At 39.0% G+C, this 16,618-nt stretch overlaps 1 protein-coding gene across 1 annotated transcript in view; it reads right to left on the minus strand.

Moving 5' to 3' along the window:
- vegfc (vascular endothelial growth factor c) overlaps positions 1-11,888 on the minus strand; it is a 75,738-nt gene extending 63,850 nt beyond the window's left edge. The window contains exon 1 of the mRNA XM_062433074.1: positions 11,660-11,888. Within this exon, the coding sequence (XP_062289058.1) occupies positions 11,660-11,773 (114 nt within the window). The 5' untranslated portion in view covers positions 11,774-11,888. The remainder of the gene's footprint in view (positions 1-11,659) is intronic.
- Positions 11,889-16,618: the final 4,730 nt, after the last annotated feature.

Here is a 16,618-nt window from a genome sequence, read left to right on the forward strand (position 1 = left end):
TAAATCTTCTCTCTAGTGGATAACGTCACATTAATTTCAGGGCATATCATATCAATAATCTCAGTTACTCAGTTAGTTCATCGTATATGTTCCACTGCTGTATAAATATATGTATCACATCGGACTTTGTATTGGTGCATAGTCAATATTGAAAGACTTTGATCGGGTTCAAGGCCAAAAAAACTAGATTGGGACCTCCCTAGTTACAGTATAATTATGCACTCAGTTGGGAAAGTCATCCATTGGCTGTTTATGGCTAATAAACAGAGACTGCGGACACACTCCAGCATTGAAATTTATTTGGGTTAGATTTGGCGTTGATCTAGGAGTAAATCTTGGGCACTGGAAACCCACCCTTCATATAGAAATACAAAAAAAAATGGAAAAATATTTAAATGTCTTGTTTCTTCCTTCCATGTTTGGTGGTTGCTACATTGGTGATTAAATTGCTACATTAGCACCATCGTCTGGTAAGCAGAGGGTTTGGGAGGATAGCGTCTTATTCAAAAGCACCAAATGATCCACATGGTCTCAACATTGGAAAACATGAAAAAAAAAGTTTTCTGGCATGTAAATGAGGATTTCAGTCTCCAGGGGGCACTAGCATAACGACTTTTGATGTTGTTACTTGAGTGAGTTTCTTAGTTTTGTAGTTGAAAGAATTTGAAAGAAGACCACGTGATCTTTTCTAAAGAAAAGTTTGAAGGAAAAACTTCTACTCAGTGCAACACTGGATACCAGAAATCATGAAAACAATTTTTGGGAAGTCTCATCTACAGACGGAATTGTCCGGAAAAAAGACAATTTATCATTTTCTTAGGTTCATATTATTTAACCGTTACCAACCAGGCTCGATACTAATAGCATACTTTCATCTCTGAAACGATAGAAAATGTGTTTGGATAAACAGGTCAGGTCATTCTTTTCCTCTGCAGACTTAGAAAAGGTCATCCATGCTTTAACCTCCAGACTTTACTATTGCAATACACTTTATTCAGCTAAAAAAAAGACTGCACTAGGTCTGCCAGGTCTTTAACACATACTTAAGGTATGACGTTGACGCGATTTTTCGCGGCATCGCAGGAGTTGAACATTTTGAACTTTTGCAGCGACATCGCGTGACGCCGTGCCGCGATAGCCTATCAGCGTTGAGATTCTCCTTACGTCACTTACGTCATGACGTATAGCCCCTGTTAGCATAGCTGGCTCTCCCTTATAAAGTTTTGAGGAAGAAAAAAAAACAAAAACAAAAGACAGCTGGCTCTCCCTGCATAGATTCAACAGTTAATTTACGTGTGTTTTTGTCAGTTGATGTGTGTCGCAGGAAATGGAAGAGCCTCAGGAGCCTCAGGAGCCTCAGGGACACATATGAGAGAAAAGAGTAAGTGATCTCAGCCATGGTTGATGATTGAAAAAGCAATGTTTGTTATGGAGTGAAAATGGGCAGGCTCGCGTCACGCACAAAAATTTTACATTATGGTCACAAAATGGTCACACGTCTAAACTCCAGGGATAGTGCGACAGATTCTCATTTGTCGCGCAATTTTGTCGCGTTCATCGCGTTGGGTCTGAACGCAGCTTAGAGTTATGGGGCGTTCAGACCAAAAGCGTCTGACGCAAATTGAGCAGCACGTCCACATAGAAAATCAATGTGAATGGCGCGATAACACCTGATTTCATATCAGGCGGCGCGAATGAAGCGAATGAATCAAGCGTCTGAAGTGGCGCGAATAAAGTTGGAAAAATTTAACTTTTCAGGCGACATCGCGCCACGACATCCAATCAGCGGCGAGTTTCTCCCGACGTCACAAGCGCGAATGAAGCAAATGAAGCGATGATCCAAAATGTTTTATTTATGATCAAGCGGCGCGATAGAGGTGATTCAAGCTATTTTTTTGCGTCAGACACTTTTGGTCTGAACGCCCCTTTACACCAATGCTTGCTGCTCTTCACTAGTTACTAATGAGTTTTAGAAGTGATTTTACTGCTTGTTTTTAAAGTAATGAATGGTCAGGCTCCTGCCTACAACTGTGATCTGGTAACTCCTTATGACCCTGATCGCTGATTCAGATCCTCCAGCAGAACTCAAAATCTCCACTTATCACTACATGGAACCAGGCCTTTGCTGTTGGGGCCCCTCAGCTGTGGAACTCCCTGCCTGGAGATCTCAGGCAGGCACACTCAGTGTTATCTTTTAAATCTCTTTTTAAGACTCACTTTTATCGTATGACTTTGTCTTAACTTTGTATTTGTTGTACAATTAAATTATTTGATCTTGTCTATATTTTACATTTGAGATCTTATTGACTTATGTATGATCTGTTTGATGACCTTATTGTAAAGCACTTTGTGACTTTGTTTTTGAAAGGTGCTATATAAATAAAGTCATTGTTCCTGTGCTTCCAGGATGAAAGGGATTTTATATATAATACAATATAATTGTTAAATAGGCTGTACTTCTCTTTCGACCACTCAAACCGCTTTTACATTACAAGTCACATTCACACACCGTTGGTACAGCCATCGGGAGCAAATGGGGTTAAGTATCTTGCCCAAGGACACATCAACATGTGCACTGGAGGAGCCTGGAATCAAACCACCAATCTTCCAATTACTGGATGACCCGCTCTACCTCCTTAGCCACAGCCACCCCACATATTGTTTGTTTATCTATTTTAAACTATCATTTAGCAAATGACAAACTGAACTGAGCCTTGACTACAATGGAGCTTGCCTTCTCATGCTGTTATTATAGTTTCTATCACTGACTGGCTACTCAGTAAAAGTTAACATTGTGATTAATAGCGGATGGGTTACAACTGGTAAAATAATACATCATTAATGAGAAAAATATCAATTATATTCTCTAAAATGTGAACATAGCAGAGTTGCAGACTGCTTCATTTTTCATCATCAGGCATGAATTATTGACCCACAACTAAGCAAACTGACATTGGAGGAATACTAAGAGCTATACAGAAACTAATAACAACTATTTATACAATTATACTATAAGAGAGGTCACTGGAGAAATTGGTGCACTCAGAATGCTACAATCTTTCCAGACTGTTATCAGGAGCAGAAATGGGGCCGCAGCATATGAAACTGTATTGCAAAGGCACGGTCCAACATGGAAACATTTACAACTACTGAAAGCAGCATCTCCACTCACAACTAACAACTACACATGATAATAACAAAATAAAGAGCCAACATTATGGTTTGGGGACGGTTTACATTCACTTCGGAAGTCTGGAGCCCTGATTACCTTTCAATATCCATGTCTATTTTTTTTAAACTTTTTGAATCGCTACCTACTTATTTTGAATCATAATTGCAACAAGAAGGCCAAACAGATGCTCGACAGAAGCATTCTCTGACCACTCTTGTTCCTGCAGGATCATGTCATATTTATGGTGTGATATTTATAGGTAACAGTTGGTATTTAGAGCAGATGGACATGCATATCGACACTGAGGCAGAGCAGTGAGACTGAGCTGAACAGAGAAATCACAGAAAAATTCCTCTGAAATGATTGTTAATTACACACCGCATTCTTCTGCAGACCCCAGGGGGTTGTGAAATATGGGCGAGAGATACAGACAGAAAGAGAGGGAGCGAGGAGTGGGTGGGCGAAAGGGGGGGGGGGGGGGGGGGGGGGTGACGCAGTTGGGGGGGGGGGGGGGGGGGGGAGAATAAATAGAAACTGAGAGATGAAAGCAAGACTATGTGGTGACTGAGTCAGGATAAAGGCTAAAGCAAGAAAGATCATTGATAATTTTCTATTCTTGGTCATCTCAGTCATGATGGAGTAAGAGTGATGAAGCAACTTAAGCCCACAGAGAGGGAGAGAGAGAGGGACATTGAGACACACTTGGAGAGACAGAGAGAGAGAGAGAGAGAGATGCTGGCGTTGCGTCGGGTATTTCACCACATCCATCCGTCTACTTCAGAGTTCATGGGTCATCTACAGATTACACGAAGGTTGTAACTTTCTGGCGAGCTGCAGTGCTTGGCTAGAAACCACCATCCCTTTAAAACATCATTGAATTTCATAACAGTAATATTTGACTTGGAGGAGGGTTTATCATGTCAGCTTGTCCAGATTTTTTATCAAGGCTTCCTGCAGGGGCAAAGCAAAACTGAGAAGTCATCCTTGAAATATAAATCATACACTGTTTCTACGCTCTCTGAAGGAACATTGAGAACTCGTCATGAACATGTGTCTGTACAGTAAGTGTAGCAACAAGAGTACCAAGATGTTTTTTTAATGGACTGGGTAATTCATAAGTTAAAAAAACTGGTGCGTGATAAAACAAACAGCTTTAAGCTCTGTTTTGGAAAGTTTAAAATGTCTAGCAATCACTGATTACAGCATTAGTCATAGTTTCGTTGTTAGTAGAAAGTTGTTGCCCATTTACCGCAAACTATGTACTGTTCATTAACATTGACATACCTGCCTTGTTTAGTTCGGTTAAATCAAACCATGGACCATGGCAATGGTCCATTGTCAACCATTGGGCAGCGGTGAACACATCAATTGCAATTGCTCTAAGGTGCAGACCAAAACACATGGTAGAAGAGGTGGTCTCGGTCTGGTTACAAACACACTCTGGTATGGTTCATTTGTGGTATGTACGTGATCCAACCTCTGACCAAACTGCAGGAAACATTGCACATCTAGATTAAATCAGATCCAGTAGCCAGATGCCCTGTGCATTATGTTACTGTAATTATGCATTATGTTATGGTATGTCATCAATATTTGGCTCAGGACATAGATCGTCCATCAATCGCATGTCGACATATCTTTGGGCAAGATATTTAACCCCGAATTGCTCCCAAAGAACGGTGTATGAATGTGTGTGAATGGCTAGTCTCCCTCCCGATGAGCAGGTTGACACCCTGTGTGATAGCCCCTGTCATCAGTGTATGTATGTGTGTGAATGGCTGAATGTGACATGTAGTGTAAAAGTGTTTTGAGTGCATAAAGTTTTTCCCACATCATGACAGTGTGACTGTAGTGTGAGGGGCAGTGAACAAGTGTTTAGAGAGAGAGATAACTTGTGTTTCAGTTACACTATATGCTGGAGTGTGTGCATGTGTGTGCATGCCTGCATGGCATCACAAACGTAGGCTATGTGCCTGGAGATGCTGACGTAAAACTGTAGCCACAGTTTAATAGATTAATGGGAAACCCAACACATTTTTCTCGAGACGTTGCCTTGAAGTGCATTCAAATGTGCCATTCTGCCAACATATTTTGGCTCGACTACATGTCCCAAAAGATGACAACATTTATGAGTTCTGCCAATTGTCAATTTTGGATAGTTATCGCGGAAGAAAAAAACACTCTCCTTTCTCAACATGAGATTTGGCAGCTCCCTCCCTTTTGCTGATAGATTTTGGTTTGTTTGAAATTTTTGCTTTGTGAAACCAAACCGAACCAAAGGTTAAATGCAACAAAGCAGCAACTCATCTGCTGAGTCAGACCAAAGCAAACGAACGACAGGTGTGAAAATGCTCTACTTTTCAAACGTTGCTATAGTGTTTCAGATTAATGACTGAATTCATTTTTTCTACCTTCCTTTCAATTCGCTTAACTACAATATGAAAATCAGCTTAATCGAAGTTCTGCAACTTTTCATAGAAACATGAAATGACTTGAAACCAATGACAGCATAGACTGCAGAAAAAACACATCTACTGATCTAAATAAATATGATACGCTTTGGCAGTAATACCAAGTAGTTTGTGGTATGTGGCCTGAAACATGAAAAGACATTAGAATGGTCCTCCAAATCTGTCTGAGTGCATTTTGTCATAGTAGTATTACTAGACTGAATGCCAATCAGCAGTATGAGATACCTTCCAAATGAAGTCAGAAAGTTTGAAGCTCAAGCCAGCTACACCAAAGAGAAGAGTTCATTTATGTCTGAAATATAGCCCAAAAAACTGAAAAATAGAAAACTGAACAATATACCAGCAAGTACAATCTGCATTAATCAATATTTCAAATAAACAATGGATAAAATGACTACATGTAATCTGAGAGTGGTTGCCTGTTCTGATGAACACAGGGAATTATCAGTCATAGAGTCATCTACAGAGCATCTCTAAGCTCATTGTTGTGGTTTCATAGCTTGCAACTGTACTGTTTTCCTTCGGTCTCTTTACGCAACTTCATTTCCAGCATCATGCAGCTGTTTTCAGTAGAAGAAAGCTCTCTGATGGACCCACTGTACACTACCTATGTATATAGCACCACACAGTAGAAAGTCAAAGCTGGTGAAGAAAGTGAAACATTTAGACAAAAAGAATCAACTAAAGCACGTTTAACACCACAGAATCACCAACCACGACCAACCACCACCATCTATTCAGCAAACATAAATAATCGATCTGCATTTATTGATGTTCCTCTTAAACTTTATGTTTACTGGCAACATTTGATCCCAATGCGGGTTGTAGCATGACCTTTTATTAACAGGCAACAAGGTGTACAGGTTGGAGGTTGGGGGTGAATGTACAAAACACATGAGTGTGACACCAAAGGTCCTGGTTTGTGTTCTACCATAAGCTTCAATTGAGTTTTTGAATGTTTAACTGAGCACAATCTTTCCCTAATTTGCCTAAACATCAACTTTGCTGACCATTTTGCAGATGAATTCAATGTAAATGTATAGTGATTATGTTGCTTATACACATAATCCTGACAGTGTTACATTTCCAAAAAGAAAAAAAAGACACACATTAGCCAATTGAAATAAGTTGTATATAACTAGAATATGTATTGTTTCTGCACCCTGCCACAATAAACCTCTTCAAATTACATAATTGTAGCATGTGTGAGGGCCCGGCACGTATTCTAGAAATTGGAAACTATAACAGTCTGCGGTAGGACTGACCATGTGCAGCTCTGTGTTGATGATTGGACATAACAAAGGCACGAAAACAAAGGAGTTACCAATTTTGGACATGTGATGAGCAAGTACCACAAAACCAACAACACAAGTGCCGTATATAAATGTCAGTATTGTTTATATAGCTGTAGATTCGTCCATATTGCCAACTATGCGGTCAATGCAACGGCAAATCATGCAAGGATGACAGCGCAGCAGTATGAAAAAGTGTGGAAGAAGACTTTAAAAATAACTTTCTGAATTAAACAAAAGTCAAACTGGAGCTCAAATTTACATCATCAGTATCACAGTCTCAACAAAAACTGCACAGACAACTTAACTTTTCAAACATCCTTCTAATTTCTGATCCCTGATATTTATCACATTGGAAATGATTCACAAAAAATCCAGTACATTACCAAAAACAACTAACATGACCATATTAACATTTAAATGCTTTATTGTGTTCGTCTAAATGTTTTGGCACTCATTGACGGCCATGTGCTATAAAAGGCCTTTCATGTGGTACTTCAGGCAGAGCTATTATTACCCACTAATGCTGTTGTTTCGAAATACTGTTTGCTCCAGGACCAGTAGGTGGATAGGGCTTACCCTTAGAAAACCCCAAAGCAATGAAGCAAAACATTTTCTGGAGCCCCATAGGTCAAAAAGATGTGGAAAGCCAATGAAAACATGGGGGAGAGGTAAAAAACAGAAAGGAACCACTAGGAAAGTTGTGAAAACAAATGGCACATAACAGGGTTCATTTGAGGGGCTGACTGGGGATTTTTCCTCCGCAACAAGCCAAATGTAGTAAGTCAAATGAGTCAGGAGGATCCAGGCGGAACCATTTACAGCTTTGTAGATGATTCAGTGTGCATGTTGTCAGTCCTTGCCAGAACTTGACCAACGTGAGTTCTTGAAGACTAGAACTAGTAAAGGTAAAGTGATTTGTTCAGGATTAAGGACTGCACATAGACACCCAAGTTAGCATAGATTTGTTTTGCGATAAATAAACAGCAATACTCTGTTGTAGCAGCCCCTAGAGGCTTTAGTACTCATTACACTTCAGAATACAAAAGTTTAGGAATGCTATTAATTTCTGAAACAGAGCTGACATATTTGTCCCTGAGGCTGATGCGAAAGAAAAGTTAATGAATCATTCAACACTTACAATAAAGGGTTGATGAAAGGATGAAAGGTTCCTGCCCCAATGGCCACATTAGGCAAGTAGGAATTCTCCTCTGGGGATCATGAATCAAACTTCCAGGAAATCTTGTCAGTTGTTGTGGATATCTTACACTGGACCAGAGTCTCGGACTGAGTGGTCTGACCAACTGGAAGACAGAGTGAAGACCAGTTGACCACTCTGATTGGGGACCGAAGCCTTTCCCAGCTCACATTGGGCAAAAAGCGAGGTAGACCTGCCAGTTTACAACAGGGCTGAGACGGAGATAGACATCTACTGCTACAAGCAATATCAAGTTGCCAATTAACCAATTAAACTGGGATCAAGAAGCATATAGGCACAGGGAGAACAACTCTACAAATAATAAGGGACCAGGATCAGGACCAAAATAGGCCCATAACCCAGCCAGCATGTCCATGTGGGCCCCACATGGCTTAAAAGCAGGCTACATGGGTACTGAGTGGGCCCGGGCTTGACCTGGGCAAATTTGGCGGGTCCCACATGGTTTCAGTAACATAGGCCCCACATGTGAAGCCCACATGGGCTGACTGTATGAGCCCCATAACGGATGTAAGTAGGCTAAGCAGACATGGGCATAAACAGGGCAAATTGTATGGGCCCCATATTGTTTCACAAACATGGGCCCCACATGTGTAACTCACCCAGTTGGGCCCCACCTGAAACCCAGTCACAACCCACTTGAAGCCCATATGGGCAAACACAGGTGGAGCCACCATGGAAACTGCAGACAAACCGAAATGGGACCCATATTGCAGCCCAAATGTAACCCTTATGGGGCCCACATGGACATACTGACTGGAAACCAGGTCCTTATTGTTATAAGGGTAAAGTGCTAATCACCCAAGCCTAACGCTTAATTAAACGTAATTAATACTGTTCTTATATCAACACTGAACCAAATGTCTGTGTGTAATGTGAAAGGTGATGAAGACAACTTGTAGTGCAGCATTTAGGGTCTTTCAGTTCATCGGTTTTGGTTGTGGTAGCCATATATTTACTCTGTGGTAGAGTCTGAGTCAAACTTGCTTTGTTCGGCCCCTGATTCTCAGACAATTCAGTCAGATATCAGGTGTGTTATGCTACTACCGGCTAATGTAACCTGGAGCTACCACAGTAGCTTCAGGCAGAGATGAGCAGCAAGCTACAGAGGTCTGGTAAGCTCACTTCATTATAACTCTTAACTCGGAACATAATTTGAGATAATTTATCAGATTTCACACAGCTCCCACTGGAGCCACAGAACGCGTTATATGACCATAAGCAGTAGTACTCCCGAACAACAGTCTGTAAAAGGACTCTGATGTGTAAAATTGGTGGAGTTCTGCTTGAAAGTAAAACAAACAAAGCCATTTAATGGGGTAAATTAAACAGCTTATTAAAAAGAAATACAGGTTGTAATAAAATGACCATTCGAGCATTATACTGCTATTTAGCTGTGTTGTGCAATCAAAAGAGGAAGGCTAAAAGAAAGGACTTTAACTGAAGCTGAACAAAACAGACTGAAGCATTCATTTGAAGCATGAAACAAGCAAATCAAGTGTGAAGAGCAGATTAAATGGTTGTTTGAATACCTCATTCCTACAGCATTATCTCCCAGGCACCAATCTAAAAGACTACTTTTTTTTATCCTTATGCTTCAAGTTTTCAGCTGACAGCAGAGATGAGTTGGTATCAGCTTTTATTGAAATTCCTCAGGATAAGTGGGATGATAAAACTCATCATCCCAATTAATGTGATCAAATGGCTGCATGTTACTGCTTAGGACTTATCCCCCCCCCCCCCCCCCCCCCCTCACATCGCAATGCCTCTCTGGTAGCCACACACAAACACGTGACCCTGTGACACCTGCCTTCATTGGTTCTTTTCTCTGGCTAATATGAAAACTCTCCTTCCTAATCTCCCCCTTGAAAATGTTCTCTTCTCTCTCTCTCTCCACAGTTTTCCTTCCTCTCTCTCATCCACTTTTTTTCTATGAATTCAGCTCAATTCAAATCTGCTCTGCTGCATGACATTAAAGAAAGGTAGGTTTCAATGGTGTATCCATCCAACTGTTATTACAGAGCCTGACAGATGAATAACAACCATTAAACAAAAGCCAGTAAATATCAGTGTTACCTTCTGTATGTAAAACAATACGCGATGTAAGAAATCAGTGTTTGTGTATGTCTCTCCGTCCTTGACCTCTCAGATCCAGAGCTCAGCAGTAAAAGCAGGAGTTAAGACTTTAATGATATCCTGCGCACCAGAACAGATGATTACAATCAGTTAGAAAAATACACTCAGAAAGATGTGGCTTTGGCTTTTTTTGTTTTCACTTGTCCAAAGCCACACACTCACATCAAGGGAATAAACTTGGAGGGCAAATTGAGATAATCGGTAAAATTGAGAGAGAGAGAGAGAGAGAGAGAGAGAGAGAGAGAGAGAGAGAGAGGAGAGGAGGTTTGGCCATGTTTGACCAGTTTAGTGGCATTTGGATACTGTACATTTACAAAAGTTAGAGGTGCTATTTGGGGTATTTGTCTGCATATCTTGGTGTACCCACACATTTTAAAGGTAGGCTATACATGGGTTAATAAAGTATATTTCTGGGTATTTCCTTAATATACCATATTGGTATATTTGTCCAGGATATATATATATCAAGGGAATAAAGACACATTCCCCTAAGGATACATTTTCTGGTTCAAATTTCAAAATAAGATAAGAAACATAATCCCTGTGTCACTCTATGGATGCGTTAAATGTTTGGAACGTCTGTGTCTAATTTCTGTTTTCTAGATTAAATCAAGTTGAAGGGGTAATGCAGCTTTTAGTATTCCATTTCTGTAACAGTTGGGGCTCACAATAGACTAATTGAAAGAGAATGGTCCATTTTAGTTTCAATGTTAGGGTCAAGCTCCAAAATTGCAGGATCCCACAATTTTCATGATGCAACTCAGTGGCATCTTTTATTAGATTTTTAATGAAGTGTGTAATGTTGAGGATTTTCAAACTTTACTCAAATTAATGTGTCAATAATTTTCTTTTTTAACATAGACCTAATTTAGATGATAACATTTGTCTTATTATGTGTATTTATTATTATTTATATTATTCACTTCACTCTGCAAGCCTAGTTTTTGATTACTTGTTCTTTCATTTCAGATTAAAAAAAAAAAAAAAAAAAAGTAACAAGGTGAAATTGGAGTGAAATCAAACAAGCTTTTCCTTGTTTCTGTAATGTAGGATTAAGGGATCTGCAGTCCTCATTTCACCCCAACCTTAACTTCTCACTTGAATGTACTATGATGTGTAACAGTGGGATAGTTTCAAGTCTCCTGGATGCTCCTTGATCCTACATGTTAAACCCCCACTTGCCTTAATATAATATTGAGTCCTGATGCTTCACCTGACTGAACCAGGTGACACTTTACAGCCCATGCAAACCGCTGCAGTGTGCATGCAGACACACACACACACACACACACACACACACACACACACACACACAGCTTCACCTCCAACAAGTTCTGATCTTCTTCTCTTTTTTTTTTAAACTCCAACTTACCGGCTCGTCCATCTGCTCCTGCTCGTAGTATTCATAATCGCTGTGGCTGAAGTCGCTGGCGAGGTTGGTGTAGAGCAGATATGCCAGTAGAAGAGATATTCCCAGTAGGTGCATGTTTATAAAGTCCTCAAGTGTTTATAATCCGATAACCATAAAAAGAGAAATATTTTAAAAAACCCTCCCCTGTGTGTGCGCTCCCCCCTCCTTCTGCCACTGATAACACTCGTTCATTTGGCCCCTTTCTCTCTCTCTCTCTCTCTCTCTCTCTCTCTCTCTCTCTCTCTCTCTCTCTCTCTCTCTCTCTCTCTCTTCTCTCTCTCTCTCTCTCTCTCTCTCTCCTTTGTCTCTCTGTCAAGGTCCAGTAACGTTACTTGCTCCACAGAGAGACCTCAGCATGTATGAACCCCGCTGTGAATGGAAGCCCGGTCATATGGAAACAGATCAATCAGGTTCGTTAAATTTACAGGAAAAAACCCGACGAAATACATTTCAAAATAAAAGCCACAATTTGGCCATTTGGTGAAAGAGCAGTAATAAAAAGGTTCATACCAGATTAATCGATCTTTTTCTACTGACCTCTATCGCCAGCTGATAGGAAGTGCACTGAAGACTCCATCTGTTGCAGTGCACCTCCACCTCTTCTTCCCCATCCTCCTGTGGCCACTATGTCGAATCATCATCATATCATAGCAGACTCATGTAAACTGATCTATTATCTCTATGTCATTGTTGTAATTATAACTTTGAAAATACTTCTCAAGATAAGATGTGTTCATATGTATTCATGATTTAATATTATTTTATTGTTTCAAATCACAGTAATGTCTTAACTGAGAGCTGAACTCATAGCATGTATTAAATCAGGGGTGTCAAATTTGTTTTAGTTCAAGGGAGAACGGGGTTGGTAGTCACACTTTTTACTTTCCTTTGAATTCCTCATAAACCATATACAGAATAGATTGCCTTTTAATTTGTTATGGAAGCCTAGAAGTGTCATGTAGGAATAGAGTGGTCTTCCTCTCCTTCAGCTGATTCTGTTCAGAAGATATGGGCTGTCAAATGTGTCTTGTGCACTAGTGACAATCATCTCCATCGTAGGGTTGGTTGTCCCTTTGTTATTCTAATGGAGAAAAATAAAAAATGTAGACAATCTTAGAAATTAATTTAAATTTTTTAGTTTCATTGAAATACAACAACCTAATACATCTCATACACCAAGAGAAAATAAATAGGAAAAATCATTCCTCTAAGTGCATTTTTTTATTCTTATACAACAATATTGTGCATCTTCACCTCTCTGACTGCTCTGAGCTTCACATCTGTAGGAGTCTGCCTCTAGTTTGTCTTCCTGACAAAGTTCCTGCTCATTTTGCTCTGTTAAAAGTAAGAAATTACTAAATATATCATATAAGTATATGCCAACATGTGACAACCAACCTCAAAGAGAATGTGACAAACATCCCAAACTGGGATTTATTGCTACCAGTAAAGTGAACAACCACATGTTGTAGCATAGTTGAACTATCGCTCTCTCTTCATACTTTCTAATGGTAATGATTGTTTTATTATAAAGTCATTGTGTAAAAGCCCAGAAGAGAAACAGTGAAGAGTTGGATATTTACATTATTACATGAAACACACTAAACATCCTGTCACCTCTACGTCAAATGGTTTACTCCTGACCTTGACTTCACCCAAATTCTAAAACTTTCAGTACCAACACATTTTAACAGTGTCCTCTATGGACCAAGATCTAATGAATGTGACAACCAACCCCACCATCTATTTACAAAACAGAAGAACAGCCTGAGATGTCTAAAGAAAAATGAGCAATTTCAACAATATTGCACCTCAGTCTTTTATAGATTATTTTGCACAGAAGCTGCTGATTGACTTCATGTTGTACAATGTTCAATATATTAGTGGTATATTAATATTACATTTAAATATGACTACAATATGTATTCATTGTTTAGTTTTTTTTCAGAGGATTGTATTCTGGTCACAGTGGGGGAAAAAGCTCTGAGACAGCAGAAACATTTGAATTACTTTTCATACTTTGCAAAGTTTTCCAGTGTGTCGTACTGGACACCTTGGGGGGCCGGTTCTGGCCCACGGGCCGTATGTTTGACACCCTTGAATTAAATAGTCTGATATCGTCTCATAGCCATGGATTTAAATAAAAGAGTTGTTTCCAAATGCTCAGCATATATCACACATATGTATTGTATCATGCTCTCTAACCATGAAAGGTCAATAAAGTTTTATTGAGTAAGTCCTAAGCACTAGTGTTTTTTTCTGACCAATTTTTTTTCTTTTTCAAGTGGCATCAACAATACAAAGTAATTAGACAGTATAGCTACAGCAGATATAAACAATAGAGTCAATAATGTGTAAATGTACATGTGATTGTATATATAAATTGATATGTGTCTGTTTGTGCTGACCTGTAACCATGTGATCACAGCCAAGAACCACCAGAACTGTCTTCATATGAAGAGTTAAGCATTAATGATAAAATGTGCTGCCAACAGGTTGTGTCAGAAAGGATAATGGTCACATTGACCCATAAAGAGTGGACCCCTGGACCTCACATCATATGCAAATAGGTGTCCACTACTTTTTAGGGACATAAAGAGCATTGAGGACTTTTGTTGATCCAAAGTTACATTTTTAAACGTGTGTCAGCCTCACAGTGATTCCTGCTGCTTTACATGACTGCTGGAGAGTCGAGGAAACAAGAATCAATCCAGCATCCACCAGACCCGTACAGAGACATGAGGACAGACGGAGACAGAGACGAGCTTTCTCCTCACCGAGCTCCTCTAAATGTCTAAAGGTCTAATCTGTATCAACAAAAAAAAAACACACGAGCTAATTCATTACACTAGTAACAGACAGAATTACTCTACCAGGCAGGTTTACAATTATGATACCCAAATCTAATGCAATGAAAAAAACTGTCCTGCACAGAGCCATGTCCAAATGATGAGGATTCATTACCTTGTGCAATCATTGAAATCAAAGATAAAATACAGTTTAAGAAACAGCTTAAAATTCACCTCATGAATTTGTATATACAGTATATTGCATATGTACATGTCATACATTTGTGTTTATGTGACTGTATAGATTCATTGATGTAGATGTGTGTGTATGCATGGACCTTTTTGCATGGATGTACATTTCTTTTTTTTGTAACACATATCTTTATTGATTTTCGAATTTGCTTCGTACATCACTCAGAGCCATCAGTATATATATCTATATGCAAAAAAAGAAAGTCAAACAAACAGACAAATGAAACAACAACAACAACAACAAAAAAACAATAACATTAATGCATCATTATTTGGCAACTGAAAGTAAAGTAAATAACTTAGATATGCCTACAGTATATGTCCCTGTGGCTACAATATGTTGTCTGGTTAAAGTAGATTGATGTATACTCAACTGACAAATAAAGACACAGAGATACTTAAGTATATTTAAAATTAAGATAAGGAGAACCTTATTTATGTAAAATAAGCTCAATAAAAAATTAAAATAAAAAAAAATAGAAGAAAATACATGGAAAATGATTAAATTACAAGGGTATGGTCTTACTTGGTAAATATGTAAGGAGTAAGGATATCAGGTCTTGATTCCAAAAATATGATAAATGAATCCCATATTTTATGAAAAAAATGTTTGATCGTATATGTAAGTCTTTCAATCGATGAGCATGAAGAAAGGGGTTATGTATGTTCTCATAAGCCAATTATATTGGATCAATTTCAATCTGCTATTAATAGATAGTGTCTGTGCTCAACTTCAGTGATATCCCTTTGAATATCCTCTATCCATGCTATTCTTTTATAGTCCGAAGTTTCCAAAGATGTCTCTACCAGATTCTTATATCATTCTGAGATCTTCCTTTTAGCATACGGGTCTGCTATTGCCAGCTTTTCAATAGTACTTATGTATGCATCATTGCGTGGATGAAACTCCGTAATTGAAAGAATTTTAAACATACGAGTCTTTTAACTTTAAGATTATCAAAGGTTGAAGTACATTTCTGAAGAATGTTTAATATTGTTGATTAGCTGTACTTGTATATTCTTTTCTTTTCTTCACTTTACTTTACAATCTTGTCTAAATTTGTGTGGTTTTACATTTCTTTTTCCTCTTTCTACGGTGTTTCTTCCTGTATGCTTTGGACATACATTGCTACTCTCTTGCATGCTCTATTTTGTTCTTTCATCTTTTTAGTTTTTTTGTATAATATTGTGGGTTTATAATATTCTGTGTTAATTGTGGACTGTTGCCCAGCACAATGGCTAAACTAAACTAATGAATAAAGAGTCTAATAATCGAGTCGCGTCTGCAAAGAGATTACCATCAAAATTCTAGTGTGACGAACCCCTAATACTACAGATTACCATGTGAGCTTTTATGTATCTGATAAATAACTTATAGGGTTGTGTGACTGATGTTTATTTACCTGGATGAAGCTTTGTTGCGCAACACTTTAGTACACACACTTTACATTAGTACACCAACACATTTTGACTAGCCTTTTTTTTTTCCTTCTCCATGCACCTTGGAAGTAGGTGAAGTTGTACCAGAAACCTCCTCCCTGTTTCTGTAACATTGGACTCGGACAACACGATAGCATCTTTACATAACCGTCCTTTCCTGGAAAACGTCCGTCAATCCTCACGTTCACGAGTCATTTTCTCACACATGACAAAAGCTCCACACAAGACATTGTGTGAGTGTTTTCACAGGCCGTGCAGCTTTCCCTGGGAATACTCTGCTCTTCAACCCAGCTGATGGACTCGTGACCTTTTGAACTTGTCCTCCCTTGTCCTTCCAGTGACTGAAAAGAAGTTACGATCCTTTTGTCACTTGTCCCAAAGTTATTATACATACTATTGACTACTTGATTGGAATTTGACTTCACGTTTGCATGATTAC

The sequence above is a fragment of the Scomber scombrus genome, chromosome 2 (genome assembly GCF_963691925.1).
Source record: "Scomber scombrus chromosome 2, fScoSco1.1, whole genome shotgun sequence".
NCBI lineage: Eukaryota > Metazoa > Chordata > Actinopteri > Scombriformes > Scombridae > Scomber > Scomber scombrus.